The sequence below is a fragment of the Gymnodraco acuticeps genome, unplaced genomic scaffold, assembly GCF_902827175.1.
Source record: "Gymnodraco acuticeps unplaced genomic scaffold, fGymAcu1.1, whole genome shotgun sequence".
NCBI lineage: Eukaryota > Metazoa > Chordata > Actinopteri > Perciformes > Bathydraconidae > Gymnodraco > Gymnodraco acuticeps.
Genome location: NW_022991434.1, coordinates 115,233 through 131,788, shown reverse-complemented (window position 1 = coordinate 131,788; position 16,556 = coordinate 115,233). Strand labels below are relative to the sequence as shown.

General features: G+C 41.6%; 1 protein-coding gene across 1 annotated transcript; it reads left to right on the top strand.

The window, feature by feature from the left end:
- Window positions 1-10,722: 10,722 nt before the first annotated feature.
- On the top strand, window positions 10,723-15,286 carry LOC117532540 (olfactory receptor 142-like). Its single transcript, XM_034195870.1, is given in 3 exon segments — window positions 10,723-11,544; window positions 11,546-11,639; window positions 15,003-15,286. Coding segments are annotated over 3 exon segments (1,200 nt in total).
- Window positions 15,287-16,556: the final 1,270 nt, after the last annotated feature.

Genomic DNA, 16,556 nt, shown 5'->3' with positions numbered 1-16,556 from the left:
AATGCTTAACATTTAATATTTTAATATCTTTATCTGATATCGTCAGTTCTTCCATACACCTTTTTCCCTGATAGAGTTGTGTGGAGTTTTTCATCCGAATTAATGCTTCAAGGATTTAAGCTTGAAAAGAACTCTGAGACTAGTTAGTGATTTGTGTCTAAACAACTCATTCATTTAATTGCCTTAGAATCATGAAAATATCTGAAAATAAATCTAGCGTGGCCATTGATGATGTTTGTTTGTTTGTTAATTGAATGAGAGTATTACCAGATTAAAAAAGCATTTCTTTAAGATCTCCAAATTTATTTTTGTTTTCATTCAATCTTCCTATTCCTTACCTTCAGACTGTGACTCTGTGTTAGGATATCGTGTTTAAAGAACTGACAGTTGGGCCCAGTATCCAAACTTTCAGAAGTAGACAATACACTTTTGTCATTAACATTATTTCACACACAGCTGCAGAAGTGATTAAAACATAAATGAGATTGGATTTATCATAATTCGATTTATGGCCAATAGTCAGTACGACACTCATGCAGGGGGCAGACCTGGCCATCAGGGGTCATTTGTGGTTAAGTGTTGTGTAATTGGCCTTTTAATTACCAGTCCTCACATGTACATAGAATATACAGATGGACTGGTTTAAAAAAGTGTTAGTGTAAAAAAATGTGACTTATTGAGGTTGGCTCTGAAGTAACAGCTATAATTTACAGGAGGCAGCCTCACTTCGTCATGTTAGCAACATTTGATCTACCTTTGAACACCAAATCCCTGCAATCCATGTGAACATTTGTCCAGAATCAAAATAAAATCTTGACGGGCGTTCTTAAGAAACACGTTAATTAACCCTAACCCCAAAAACTTCCTCAGTCCTTCCATGTGGACAACTGTCCTATATTCAGAGAAATCTCTCAAGGCAAACTTCAGATATCTCACATTCACAAGGACGGTACAAACATGAGGTCACAGTGACCTTGAATTTCGCCCACCAGATTTTTGTTGTAATTGATCAACCGCTTGAAGATGTTCCGCCCCTTTGCCTATCACGGACAATGTGTTGGAGCGCTTGCCATTAGGAGCATGAGTTTTCCATAGTGATGTCACTATGTTCAGGAAGTAATAATAATATGAATACATTTGATTTGTAAAGCACCTTTACTACAGGAGGCATAATAAAAAGAAACAAAATAAACAAAAGTACCTAAAGGAGTCCAATGGAGGCGTTCCAGGCAGGAAGGGGGGAAACAGGGATTTTAGCCTTTGTATTCCATTTAGATGCACCAAAACCTATAGAACACACTACAGGAAAGGGGTCACCACATATAGCAGAATAGGGATGCTTTAACATTTAGCACAACATCCCCGATGCGCCTGGCCTGACAACAGGATATCCGTCCATCCCATTCCTGCAAACACTAATCTGCAGGGTGCATGGAGGCTGCTTCTTCAAATCTTCCATAAATATCAACAGAGAAATAAAGCACAAACTGAATATAATGTGGTGAACAGAATGAGGCGACAGTGACCCTTGACCCCCAAAGATCTACATCTGAACCTCTGGGCCTGAAGCTCAGGAAGCCTTTTAGTTCAGAGTTGCTCTTCAGGTGAATCTTCCAGACTCCTCAGCGTCGGTCTCTGGGGTTTCGTCCAGCTGACGAGTTTGTTTGCACTAATGTTTCAACTATTATTGCACCATGTGGAGCTAGGAAGTGTAGAGTTCATTGTTGTGGGAAGCTTGTTAATTACCACCGGGGGAATTATAGGAACAACACGCTAATGACCTGTTGCAGAATGACCTGCGGCACATCCTGTTTACACGCTGCTGAATTCCCTCTGCACTATGGGACACATTCAGAGACGGTGAGCATCGTTTAACCTCCTGACCTCTGCAGCCTGCCGGGCTCAATAACACATAACATACATGAAGGTTTAAGACTGAAAAGTTGTATTAAAACCACAAATCACAGCAATATCTGACCATGTGAGAGCCTTCAAATATCATGGATCCCACTCATGAGCTTTTGAACAGGCTTACAAACGGAATCTGTCGGGAGCAGGAGAGCACAGATAGGGTGGTCTCTTTCACCTCTTTGAGTCGTTGAAATTAAACATGATCAAAACATACATATGCGGTTATCAATGACGAGTCTCCATTCACCTAGACACCTCGCTTTGTGAGACCAGAGTCTGTGGAGCAGCTTCAGGAGTCCGTGGGGACAACCAGGTCTGAAAGGACACCTTCTTAGGCTTCAAGGCCTGGTTCTAGTGGTAACAGGCTCCAAGTTCCTCTTCCCAATCTGAGTAACCACTCCCCTAATGGAGGCCTTGTATGTTGCCCATTCTTCCAAATGTGTGGTGTTGGTTGAAGCTTGTGAATAGAAGACTCAGCCAGATGTTTCACCCTCACAATTATTTTTGATTGGTCAGGTGTGTCCAGCAGACCTCCTGAACCAACTGAGCACCAGGGAGGATCAGATGTCCCGAGATATACATCTGTGATGTGACTGCGTTGTTCTGGTACCAACACCACTAGTGAGCCACTCTTTATTTTAGTGACACACAATCCATGCCCTGGACATGCCTCTACTGGTGCATCTGAACACACCTTCAGGGAGTTTTAAATGAAACACTGTCCTCCAGGTGATCATCCGACTGCAGCTTGTGTCCAGATGGAGAGCTACTAAGGACTCTAAAGCCCCTTTTCCACCAAACCGGATCCGGTTCAAGAACCGTTCTTTTTCTTTTCTGGTGCTGAACCGGCTCTTCTCTGTAGCACCACTTGTGTTTCCACCGCTCAGAGCCCGAGTGGAGCTCAAGTGGAGCTCGAGGGAAGCTGCGTCATTGCGTCATCGTTCGCGTCATCACGTTTACGTGCCTGCTTATGACATCCACACAGCGCGAAAATCCCTCATATCGACAACAACAACAATGAGCCTGATAGTCTTTCTTGAGTTGTTTTAGCTTGATGCTTATTTGCTCCAGAGTCCGGTAGTATCCAGCGAGGCCAACTCCCGCTGCAGCTGCTGGAAAATAGCTTCAGACCGCATTGTGCCGTCCAACTTTCTCTGTACCTCTTGTGTTGACCAAAGCCCGAGGAGGTCATTTGTCTCTTCAGCGGTCCACTGCTGCTCACATTCACTGGCATCCATCCTGGTTCCTGGTTGTGTTGCTGAATAGAATTTGCGGCATTTTGTTGTTGTTGATCAGGTTAATCCCGCCCTCCAACGTAAGCGTGAAGTATTGGTTCTTGGTTCTTGGTTCTTGCCATGCAGCCGAGTGGGGCCAGCTAAAGAACCGGTTTTCGGTGCTTAAAGCCGGCTCCGCTGCGGTGGAAACAGGAAGAGCTAAATCAGGCTGGAGCCCGGAACTGGCTCTGGAACCGGTTTGGTGGAAAAGGGGCAGAATTCTCTCCTGGTCTGAGCACTTTCTGCCACTATGGAGGTCAACTTTAGAAGATTTGTTTTCATCCTTACCAAAGGCAAATGCAGACGAAAGGTTCATATTAGCGATATTTACTGATCTAATTATGAGAGAGAGAGAATCTTTGTTCCTGAAACTTTCAGTCTCTTTACACAGAGGGGACACATGTTGATGAAGAAGAGACATGAAGAAGAGGGGACACATGTTGATGAAGAAGAGACATGAAGAAGAGGGGACACATGTTGATGAAGAAGAGACATGAAGAAGAGGGGACACATGTTGATGTAGAAGAGACATGAAGAAGAGGGGACACATGTTGATGAAGAAGAGACATGAAGAAGAGGGGACACATGTTGATGAAGAAGAGACATGAAGAAGAGGGGACACATGTTGATGAAGAAGAGACATGAAGAAGAGGGGACACATGTTGATGTAGAAGAGACATGAAGAAGAGGGGACACATGTTGATGAAGAAGAGACATGAAGAAGAGGGGACACATGTTGATGAAGAAGAGACATGAAGAAGAGGGGACACATGTTGATGAAGAAGAGACATGAAGAAGAGGGGACACATGTTGATGAAGAAGAGACATGAAGAAGAGGGGACACATGTTGATGTAGAAGAGACATGAAGAAGAGGGGACACATGTTGATGTGGAAGAGACATGAAGAAGAGGGGACACATGTTGATGAAGAAGAGACATGAAGAAGAGGGGACACATGTTGATGTAGAAGAGAAATGTAGAAGAGGGGACACATGTTGATGAAGAAGAGACATGTAGAAGAGGGGACACATGTTGATGTAGAAGAGACATGAAGAAGAGGGGACACATGTTGATGTAGAAGAGACATGAAGAAGAGGGGACACATGTTGATGTAGAAGAGACATGAAGACGAGGGGACACATGTTGATGTAGAAGAGACATGAAGAAGAGGGGACACATGTTGATGTAGAAGAGAAATGAAGAAGAGGGGACACATGTTGATGTAGAAGAGACATGAGGAAGAGGGGACACATGTTGATGTAGAAGAGACATGAAGAAGAGGGGACACATGTTGATGTAGAAGAGACATGAAGAAGAGGGGACACATGTTGATGTAGAAGAGACATGAAGAAGAGGGGACACATGTTGATGTAGAAGAGACATGAAGAAGAGGGGACACATGTTGATGTAGAAGAGAAATGAAGAAGAGGGGACACATGTTGATGTAGAAGAGACATGAAGAAGAGGGGACACATGTTGATGTAGAAGAGACATGAAGAAGAGGGGACACATGTTGATGTAGAAGAGACATGAAGAAGAGGGGACACATGTTGATGAAGAAGAGATATGGAGAAGAGGGGACACATGTTGATGTAGAAGAGACATGAGGAAGAGGGGACACATGTTGATGTAGAAGAGACATGAAGAAAAGGGGACACATGTTGATGTAGAAGAGACATGAAGAAGAGGGGACACATGTTGATGTAGATGAGACATGAAGAAGAGGGGACACATGTTGATGTAGAAGATACATGAAGAAGAGGGGACACATGTTGATGTAGAAGAGACATGAAGAAGAGGGGACACATGTTGATGTAGAAGAGACATGAAGAAGAGGGGACACATGTTGATGTAGAAGAGACATGAAGAAAAGGGGACACATGTTGATGTAGAAGAGACATGAAGAAGAGGGGACACATGTTGATGTAGAAGAGACATGAAGAAGAGGGGACACATGTTGATGTAGAAGATACATGAAGAAGAGGGGACACATGTTGATGTAGAAGAGACATGAAGAAGAGGGGACACATGTTGATGTAGAAGAGACATGAAGAAGAGGGGACACATGTTGATGAAGAAGAGACATGAAGAAGAGGGGGACACATGTTGATGTAGAAGAGACATGAAGAAGAGGGGACACATGTTGATGTAGAAGAGACATGAAGAAAAGGGGACACATGTTGATGTAGAAGAGACATGAAGAAGAGGGGACACATGTTGATGTAGAAGAGACATGAATAAAAGGGGACACATGTTGATGTAGAAGAGACATGAAGAAGAGGGGACACATGTTGATGTAGAAGAGACATGAAGAAAAGGGGACACATGTTGATGTAGAAGAGACATGAAGAAGAGGGGACACATGTTGATGTAGAAGAGACATGAAGAAAAGGGGACACATGTTGATGTAGAAGAGACATGAAGAAGAGGGGACACATGTTGATGTAGAAGAGACATGAAGAAAAGGGGACACATGTTGATGTAGAAGAGACATGAAGAAGACATTGCCTTAAATGGTTTTAATGTGTATCGTACCGACCGGCCTAATGAAGGTGGTGGCGTTGCCATTTATGTTAAGAATAAGTTCAGTGTAACCGCTGTAGTTTCCAAATCTATCAGTAAGCAATTCGAATTTTTAGCCTTAAATATAGAAGTGGCAAAGGGTCAACAGGTCATGGTGGTGGGCTGTTACAGACCCCCCTCAGCTGTCAAAGACTCCTTGTCTTCGCTAGAAAATCTTTTATCGCAACTAGACTACAAGGAAATAGTGCTACTTGGAGATTTTAACTGGGACTGGTTAACTGCAGTGTCAGAGGATTTTAAAAACCTTTGTATCTCTTTGAATGTTACTCAGATTGTTGACAGTCCTACTCGCCCTAACATTAAGTCCCCTAATAAATCCTCCCTAATTGATCTAATTTTAACTAATATTCCCCACAAATACTCAGCTGTGGTTGTATTTGCGAATGATCTGTGTGATCACTGTGATGTAACCACAATTAGGGACACTAAGGTCGAAAAGGTTAAACCTTGTATTATCATTAAGAGAGACAAAAAACATTTTGTGGAGCAGGGTTTTGTGCATGATCTGTTTGGGTTTGATTGGGGAAAAATCGATCTGTGTGCTGATGTAGAAACTGCATGGTCTTATTTTTATCTTGGTTTTATGGAGATCATTGATAGACATGCACCCCTGCGTACATTCAGAGTAAAGGGACGAGACAATCCTTGGTTTTCTGCTGAGCTGTCTAGTCTCCTGCATGAGAGAAACACGGCCTGGGCAAAGGCTAGGCAATCAGGCTCAGAGGTAGAGTGGCTGCGTTTTAGGCAGCTAAGGAATAGCTTCACTTCAAATGTCAAAAGTGCAAAGTCGAAGTACTATTTGTCAGTTTCCACAGAAAACCTAAATAATCCTAGGAAATTTTGGAAAGCCATAAAATCGATATCCACCGGTGAGATCCGTAATGAGCTACCTCCGTGCATTACCACAGCATCTGGCTCTATATCGGACGGGGCCACTATGTTAAATTGCTTTAATGAGCATTTTGTGTCCTGCGGTTCTATGTTTGATTCTGTGACTAACTCTGCTTCTGTGAACACCCCAATCCGTGACTCTGAACAATGTGGTCTGGAAAACCCTTTCAGTTTTACTCCTTTTACTGTCAATGTTGTTCATGAAGCCTTATCTAAGCTAGATCCTAAGAAACCGGCTGGCCCGTACAACGTAGAACCTTTCTTTTTAAAGATAGCTGCAGATGTTATTGCTCCACCTCTCACTACTCTTTTTAACCTCTCCCTCAGCACAAATGCAATTCCAAAAGTATGGAAGTCAGCTTATGTCCTGCCTTTGCTAAAAGGAGGGGAGGCAACTATTTTAAATAACTATAGGCCAATCTCTAAATGATCAGTTCTGGCGAAGGTGCTCGAACGCCTAGTGAGTGAGCAGGTAAAGGAGTTTTTATGTACACATGACATCCTGTCTAAACATCAGTCAGGCTTCAGAAAGCAACACAGCACCATCACTGCCACAATGAAAGTGGTGAATGACATTACGAGTATTTTAGATAATAAGCATAGTTGTGCAGCTCTATTTATTGACCTGTCCAAAGCGTTTGCTACCGTCGATCATCGCATCTTAAAGCAGAGGCTACTCAGTATAGGCATATCCAGCCATGCAGTGGGTGGTTTGTGAACTACCTCTCTGAAAGGTCCCAATGTGTTCACTTTGATGGGCTGTCTTCTGAGTGGTTAAACATTGCTAATGGTGTTCCTCAAGGTTCTGTTTTAGGTCCACTTTTATTCTCCATATCAACAGTTTAGGTGAAAATGTGGATGAAGCTACTTTACATTTGTACGCGGATGATACCGTGATGTACTGTGCAGGTCCCTCCATTCAGAAGGCTGGTGTTCAATTACAGGCTGTTTTTAACATTATTCAGACTCAGCTCTCTGAACTTAAGCTTCTTTTAAATGTTGATAAAACCAAGGTAATGCTCTTTTCTAAAGCTAAAAAGACACCAGAGCCTGTTTTAGATATTGTTACTATGCAAGGACAACTCAAAGTGGTTCCCTCTTATAAATACCTAGGTATCTGGCTTGATGACTGTCTTACTTTTAAACTTCAGGTCATTAATCTGCTTAAAAAAGCTGATACCCAGGGGGCAAAACCCAATTTTTTCGGAAATCAGACATGGAATGTTGTAAAAGGTTGTCCACCAGAAATGATATCTAGGACCTTCAAGGATCACAACCTGGGTGGACAACCCGGTCAACTAGCTACTGGAAAGCTACAGTGAGGGTCCAAACAATGCAACCCCTATATGTAAAAAAGTCACAAATTCTGGATCAGATGCCATCATTCTCTTTCTGATTGAATATCTCTGTGACAGTTCATGGTAAAGACAAACTGAGCCAACCTATTGAAAGAGCAGAAAATAAGCTTTCAGGTGATGCCTTGGTTAAGCCTGTTCTCAATAAGGTCACTAGATGGCGCTGTGCCTTTTTTGTCTCTCCAAAGCAAAATCCATTTTAAGCAATGCACTTGTGGTCCTCTGGATTGTTTGCTGTGTTCAAAATGGGTATATATTAGGGCTGTCAGTCGATTAAAATAGTTAATCGCGAGTAATCGCAAATTAATCGCACATTTTTTATCTGTTCTAAATGTACCTTAGAGGAATATTTTTCAAGTTTTTAATACTCTTATCAACATATGAGTGGACAAATATGCTTTATGCAAATGTTTATTATCATTTGAACAATGACAAATATTCTCATGAATATTAAACACAACAACCTCTGAACATTACAAATATTCGCTTCAATTCAATCTGGAACCTCTCATACAATAATACAATACAAATGGTGTGTGTGTGTGTGTGTGTGTGTGTGTGTGTGTGTGTGTGTGTGTGTGTGTGTGTGTGTGTGTGTGTGTGTGTGTGTGTGTGTGTGTGTGTGTGTGTGTGTGTGTGTGTGCGCACATGCGCATGCGCGTGTGTGCGTTGGAGCTATGTGCAACTCAAGGCATATGCTCGAACGGGAGCTGCCTGGACGCTGCAATCATGTTGCGCACTATCCGTGCTGAGTGTGCTGACTTTTCGTACAATGTCCCACTGTCTGGCTTCCTGCATAAAGTCAAGTGCTCGGCGCAGTTGTGGCGAAATGTCGTTCCTCTGTTTTCATTTAAACAGCTCCTTATATCCGTTAGCGCAGCTAGCTATCACCAGATGCTAACAACAACAATGCACGTAAGGTCTCTCTCGCTCGCTCGGGCCACACACACACACCCTCCCGGTCCTCCCGATGGCCAGTCGGTGCCTGCCGGTGAGCGTGGAAGTGTGGTCTGCCACAAGCGGGCGGCAGGAGCGGGGCTGTCAGCATCAGCTTGTAGACGGTATTTTAAACTCGATGCGCTCTGAAACTACGGGGCGGCCGAGGAAAAAAAATACACATACGTTAATCGCGTTAAAATAATTAGTGGCGTTAATTTTTTTTTGCGTTAACTTGACAGCCCTAGTAAATATACTTAAACGATTATTTCTATATAACATATTGAAGGGTTTACATTAATATACACAAGGTTTGCTGCCGATGCTACTGTAAGTTGAATTGATTCAATGTTTACAGATTTTTCAGTTTACAGTCTGGAAAGCTAAAGGCAGCGTAATTCAAAATGGCCGCCACTTTCTTTGCAAAACCCTTTAATTAAAGGTTTTCTATGTTATAGGACAAGGCAAACTGAGTTAAATGTATCTGGAAGTTGACATTAAGTTCAACTTAATGTCAAATCAATACCCTTTTATTATTTGTGCAAATCAATGTCTTTGTTTTTGTGAAAAATATCCTATTTTGATCATGAAATAAACAAAATTCCCGGTGGCAAAACATTTATTTCACATACTCTCTTCTTAGTTATTAACTACAAATAAACAGATATGATCAGAAGTTGAACACAAAATAGCTAACAGCAGAAGGTTAGAAGGCAGCATGTTGAAACGGATGGTGTTTACATCCCAGAGACCATGATGAAAAACAGCGAGATCCCCCATGTGTTTGCTCTGGACAATCTGGACTGGAAGAAGAAGACACTGGAAGGTGGGAGTTTGAATGCCACCACTGCAATCAAAATTGAAAACCAAAAGATTGTGCGGGTCCAGGAGGGTGCCAGACTCCCCACTTCTACCTTGGACAGAAAGAAGACTCTCTCAGATGTTACTAACCTACCTGCTCCCATGTGACACGTCTCAGCTAAAGACAGGCAGAGGTCCAGGTCACTTGAGCATATTGAGAAGCTAGAGAGTCTGGATACTTCCTCAGATGGCAAAGCTACTTATGTGGCATCTTGCAAGAATGGTTACAACTTCAGAATTGCTGGATGCTCCTCCAGATGCAGAATCAGGACTGCCTGGCTTTTCTTTAAATTATAATAATACATCTAAAGGTCTGGCTACTGAAGTATATTTCATAGGGACTCATCCTAACATAGAAGTCAGCTTGAAAAACAACTACAATATCTTTAGATCTGTGAAAAAGACATTTCGATTCCTTATAATGCTTTTGTATAATACTGATATTTTTCAATATGTATTTTCTTCATGCCTGCCTGATGTAAAGACTGTTGATTGTTATATACCTCAGGAATGCAGATGGAAATTAGATATTAGCTCAAATCTGGCATAAATCATCTCTTCTCTTTTTCTGAGATGAATGTATTTGTATGCATGGTCCTTGATTAAATACATACATAAATTAGTTCATACAAACAACTCTAACTAATTACGACTAATGTTCGCATGTTATTTTTCTAAACTATGGTTACAGGTCGGTCAGTGGGTCCTTTGACAATAGGGATGGAGTGCTGTGATTGGCTCCCCTCACTGGAGAAGGTCAAAGCAGCAGGGGGTCTGAGCTCAGTGAGTCTGCAGCTTCACACAATGTCCTCCACTAACTGAGCTCCGTTATTCTGATCTGAACATCATACAGACTTTAAGGAGAGATGAGTATATAATCTGTTTCATTACATGTTTGAATGAGCAGGATCATGGTGAACTCTACTCACGTTTCATATTTTATAATGAGTGCCTTCTTCCACACAGGGGTTTTTAAATACTTGTTCTTCATGATTGTCATGTGTTTATATGTGTGTATTATAGGTTCCAATGTGTTGCTGATTGTGGTTATCTGTGTGAACAGGAGCTTACATGAACCTATGTACCTTTTTCTGTGCAGCCTGTTTGTAAATGAACTGTGTGGTAGTACAGGGTTGTTTCCATCCCTTCTGGTTCAGATCCTCTCTGACATTCACACTGTTTCTGCTCCGCTTTGCTTCCTGCAGGTTTTCTCTCTGTATACATATGCAAATGTACAGTTTTATAATTTAGCCATCATGTCTTATGACAGATATCTTGCTATCTGTCATCCTCTGCATTATAACACACGTATGACTTCTAACAAAGCTGCCATGTTTATTGCTCTAACCTGGTTTTTCCCCATTCTTAATGTAGTTATCATGATATCACTGAGTGCCTCTTTACAGCTGTGTGGGAACATCATTAACAAAGTGTACTGTGACAACTTCTCGGTTGTTAAACTGGCCTGCTCTGACACTACAGTCAATAATGTGTATGGACTTGTTTACACGTGTACTGTTATAGCTGCTCTCGTAATTTTAACGTTTTACTCGTACATGAGGATCCTCAGAGTGTGTTTCTCTGGCTCCAAACAGACCAGACAGAAAGCTGTCAGCACCTGCACACCTCACCTTGTTTCCATGCTTAACTTCTCCTTCGGGGCTTTTTTTGAAGTTTCACAGAGCAGGTTTGATATGAGCGGTGTTCCCAGCATGTTGCGTATTGTTTTATCTTGTGTACTTTATCACCTTCCCACCGCTCTTCAACCCTTTAATATATGGACTGAATTTAACAAAAATCCGCATCATATGTAAGAGTCTTCTCTTTGGTAAAGTGTAAGGTGCTAATGTTAAAGTCATGTATTTCATTTCCTCAGCATCAATAACACCTGGAGGAAAGGTGATGAGGATTACATTTCTGAGTGACAAGTGGTCAAGTTTGTGATATGTTAGGTTTGTATAAAAATAACATCTTTGGCTTTTTTTCACACTCAAGGCCACAAATATAAATCTGGAAAGCATTTATATTTTTACAATGACCGTAAGGGAGGATGTGCTGCCTCATACAGCGAGCAATGAGCCCAAACACATTTAACATAACGTGCAGTTCCTGAAATGTACAAGGATTCATCCTAACATAGAAGTCAGCTGGAAAACAACTACAATATCTTTAGATCTGTAAACAAAATAAGTCTGATTCCTTATAACGTTTTTGTATAATACTATTATTTTTCAATATGTATTTTCTTCATGCCTGTCTGATGTAAAGACTGTCGTTTTGCTCTGTTGTTGAAAGATTCTGTACAAATAAACTAGACATTGTGTCAAATGTTGAATAAGTCTTTGACTCAAAAATAATAAATGTTTCTTATTGTTTTATATTCTTGTAAAGTACCTTCTAAACGTTTCAAACTAATGAAGTTATTCTTTTGTTGCCTCAACCTAAATAAATCATAGTTTGTTGCCTAACCTTCATAACCCTGACCCCAACCTAAGCTCCTGATGTCGACTCTAACCCGTAATGATTTAGAATTGAACTATAATTATACTGTCATTATTTCCTGCTAATGTGTGGCTGTGCAAAGGGCCGCAAATATATCGAGTTTATGCAGATATTTATATGGCAGATCGGGAGTCTACTGCTTTATTAAAATGCAACACATTACCCTGTCTTTAATAAGAATATCTAGATGATATATTTGCCATCATCCCAAAATCAATCTTAAACATAATATTCAATGGTTGAAAGTAGATTTTCTGAAACTCAGGCTTTTTTTTAACAATTTATAATAATACATCTAAAGGTCTGGCTACTGAAGTATATTTCATAAGGACTCATCCTAACATAGAAGTCAGCTTGAAAAACAACTACAATATATTTGGATCTGTGAAAAAGGATTTTCCATTCCTTATTTTTTGATATTTTTCAATATGTATTTTCTTCATGCCTGCCTGATGTAAAGACTGTTGATTGTTATGTACCTGCATAAGGGCTGCAGATGGAAATTATCTATTTGCTCAATTCTGGCATAAATCATCTCTTCTCTTTTCTGAGATGAATGTATTTGTATGCATGGTCCTTGATTAAATAAATACATCAATTAGGTCATACAAACAACTCTAACTAATTACGACTAATGTTAGCATGTTATTTTTCTAAACTATGGTTACAGGTCGGTCAGAGGGTCCTTTGACAATAGGGATGGAGTGCTGTGATTGGCTCCCCTCACTGAAGAAGGTCAAAGCAGCAGGGGGTCTGAGCTCAGTGAGTCTGCAGCTTCACACAATGTCCTCCACTAACTGAGCTCCGTTATTCTGATCTGAACATCATACAGACTTTAAGGAGAGATGAGTATATCATCTGTTATATCTCTCACAGGCTCCGCCCTCTACTGCAGGGGTTCCCAAAGTGGGGGTCGCGAGATGATTACAACATAAAAATTGAAAATTAAAAAAATAATAATAATTTTTGTAATCAATTTATTTTATCAATTTTTTTGTTATTATTAATAATAACGTGTGCATAGACATTTTTCAGGGACGGACTAGCCATCTGTTTAATTTCCCCGCAACGAGGCTCCCCCTTTGACAATCCACCAGCGCAGTGTTTCTCAAATGTTTTCATACCAAGGACACTTAACCTTCTCTACATCGCCTCGTTCACACAATAAATCAAATACAGATTATATAAGCATTTAGTTCAAATGCGATTTAAAATGCTCTCAGGTTTTACACCTCTTATCAAATGTAGACTACATTTATTACGGAGTTTATGTCCAACAGACTCAGATCGCTGGCTACTGAGAGATATGCAAACACACCGCATGTAGTACGACACAAACCTCCGCTGTGGATTTTCAAAACAAAATACATTAAAACTATGGTCGCAGGCCCAAGTTTAACTCTCTGAGTTCTGCATGGTCTGCCTACAAAACAAACAAAAAAACCTTTCTGCAGCCCAACAACAGCCTCTGATCACTAGTAGACTTCATGCAATGCTTCATTGGATGCATAGATAATTATCTCTATCTCACCCCTAACACATCTAAATCTAATTTCAGCATGGATAAATGTACATAAATTACATCCATTGTTTGTTCTATATGCTTCTTGAAATCCAAAAAAACACATTGTTTTTCTAGAACAGATTACAAATCGCCTGAAAATGGTACAAACAAGTGGCAACATGTTTGACGAAGGTGTTGCGCTGAGCTGTATCCTCTTGGGACCCGAGGGAAACATTTCCCAATTTCCTTTTTTTTGTGATTTCCTACCTATTTAGGGTTAAAAAAACATCTTGCAATTCAGACTTTTTTAATTTAATTTTAAAATGTTACAGTATGTCCACTGGAGAGGACGTCGGGACCATATTAGTTTGAAAAGACAGCCAAAATTAACAGATAGACTATGTAACGTATTATGGTTATAGAGTGATATTAATACAATAATACATTCACCTTTATTTAAAACATGAATAAGTAATTGATCTGAACATTGCTGTTTATTTGGTCAATAAAAAACTAGTTTGGTTTTTGGTGAATCTTTCCAGATCTTCAAAGACTTTGTAGTCAATGTAATGGGAAAATTACCTCATTGACTCCAGTCGGCATGGGCTGTAGGGTCATCTTGACTAGTTTTATGGATGTGGTCTCCATTTGACCATGCTCATAGAAACAAAGCTACACTAAAGTGGACATTTTCAATGGGCTGGGTCCCAGGAGGGTATCATGAAACTTAAGCTCGCTCCATTGAGGAGATATTCCCGCGAGAGTGCGGGAAACTTAAATTAACCCCGTTGACAGGGGGTCGCGAGTCTCTGGCAATGTTATTTTGGGGGTCGCGGGCTGAAAAGTTTGGAAACCCCTGCTCTACTGGACTCTATGGGTACTCCCATGTATCCTATCCGTGCACGCATTCCTAAACTGAGACTTTCCTAGATGTACCCGGATCCTGGGCGGGTCTACCTGAATGCGCGTGTATCTCACAGCATAAAAGGCAGCCTCGCCTCCTCACTGCCATCCCTTTCTCTTCAGCGAAGCAGCAAAAGTAACTGAGTGAAGAGAGACGGACAAAGAAAATATTTTTCAAGAAACCTACGGACAATGGACTCACCTGTGGAGCGCCCATGTCCTTTGTGTCCGGGCTCCATCGAAGGTGACAACCCCCATGCCCGGTGTGTCGAGTGTCTGCAGTCTGCAACGCCTGTCGATTGATTCCTCGCTCCAGCCGCCATCAGAGGTTGGTGCTGTTCGAGGGGTGCTACGTCTCGCCGGTGGAGGACCCAGAGCTCGACGTAGTGGAGATGGAGGACCTCGAGCAGGGAGTGCTCTGCATCTTCGCCATCCCAGACCCCGGACGGGTCCGAGCGTCGGAGAGAGGGACGATGATGAGGACACCTCGTCGTCCGAGATCTCAGGTGACCGCCAGGAAGGCCATCAGCAGAGCGGGTCTGCACGACAGGACTTCTCGGCGGTGATGGCTATGGCGGCGTGCGTGCAGGCTTGCCGCTCCCCTCACCGTTGCCACCGAGGCCGGTGAGCCACCTACGTCAGGGCTTTTACGGCCCGGCCCGTCCAGCACAGCCGGCATTCGTTTCACCCCCCCTGCCAGACATCTGGTGGTGTGTGGAGACCACGTGGCAGCAGCCACTGAGAACGAAGGCTCCAGTGACTACTTGGGCTGGAATCCTCAGAGTGGAGGATGGGCAAATCTCCACCCACTGGCAAGAACGTCGACAGGTGTACAAAAAATGTAAAATATATTTTCCAGTAGGGGGCGCTCTAAGACCATGTAAATCGTTGCTGCACTTGGGAAAAATAAAAATAAACTATATTTATGATGAAACGCGCTTTAAACGGGTAAACAAGTGTGCCTGGCCCCAAAACGTTGCGGGTGTGCTACAGTGGGTACCACCTGTCACTATATCAAGTTTGAAATCCCTGCGAGTTTAAAAATATTTGACATTGTCCAAAAGTCTCAATTTTCACACCAATACATCATATGGTGGCCTATATATCACCGTTTAAATATCAGCTTCAAATGTCAATGCATTGTGGAAATATGAGCATGTCCATGCATTGTGGAAATATGTTGTGTCCATTTAAAGGAACCTGTTTTGCATTGAAACCTTCCCTTTAATGTACAACATTGTACACTACAGAGAAGGTTTCAATATTAAATCAGTTCCTCCAAGTGTACATGCTAAAAGACTGGTCCAGACGTTTGAAAACACTTTTTAAACATGATTTCCTGGCTCACACAATGCTCTATTGAAGCCAGAACAATGGATGTACTGTATTTAGCATTGCAAATGTCCCTGTGTTGTACAATTCCAAAACAAACTACAGCCTATTAATTGTACATGGTGTAGCACTCTTCCAGCCGTTTAAACCACGTTTAAACCATTTTCCTGGCTCAGAAAGTGAGGTGCTGCAATCTGGTTTGTGTCCATCTAAAGGAACCTGTTTTGCATTGAAACCTTCCCTTTAACCTGTTGATCCCCATCGACACCGGACGGAAAAACGCATCATCTGCAGGAAACAACGTCTGAGGGCTTCTTAATATTTAATAAACTATGAATGTTTTATATCCATGTAACGGGAAGAACCTCAGCTAACTGATGATATGAACCATTTTTAGCAAAGAAAAACACAAGACTAACGTTGAGCCTCTGAATCTGCCCTGAGCGAAAAAATCTTAATGCCGTTATTACAGAACTCTACCGATCGATATACTTATTGGATCCG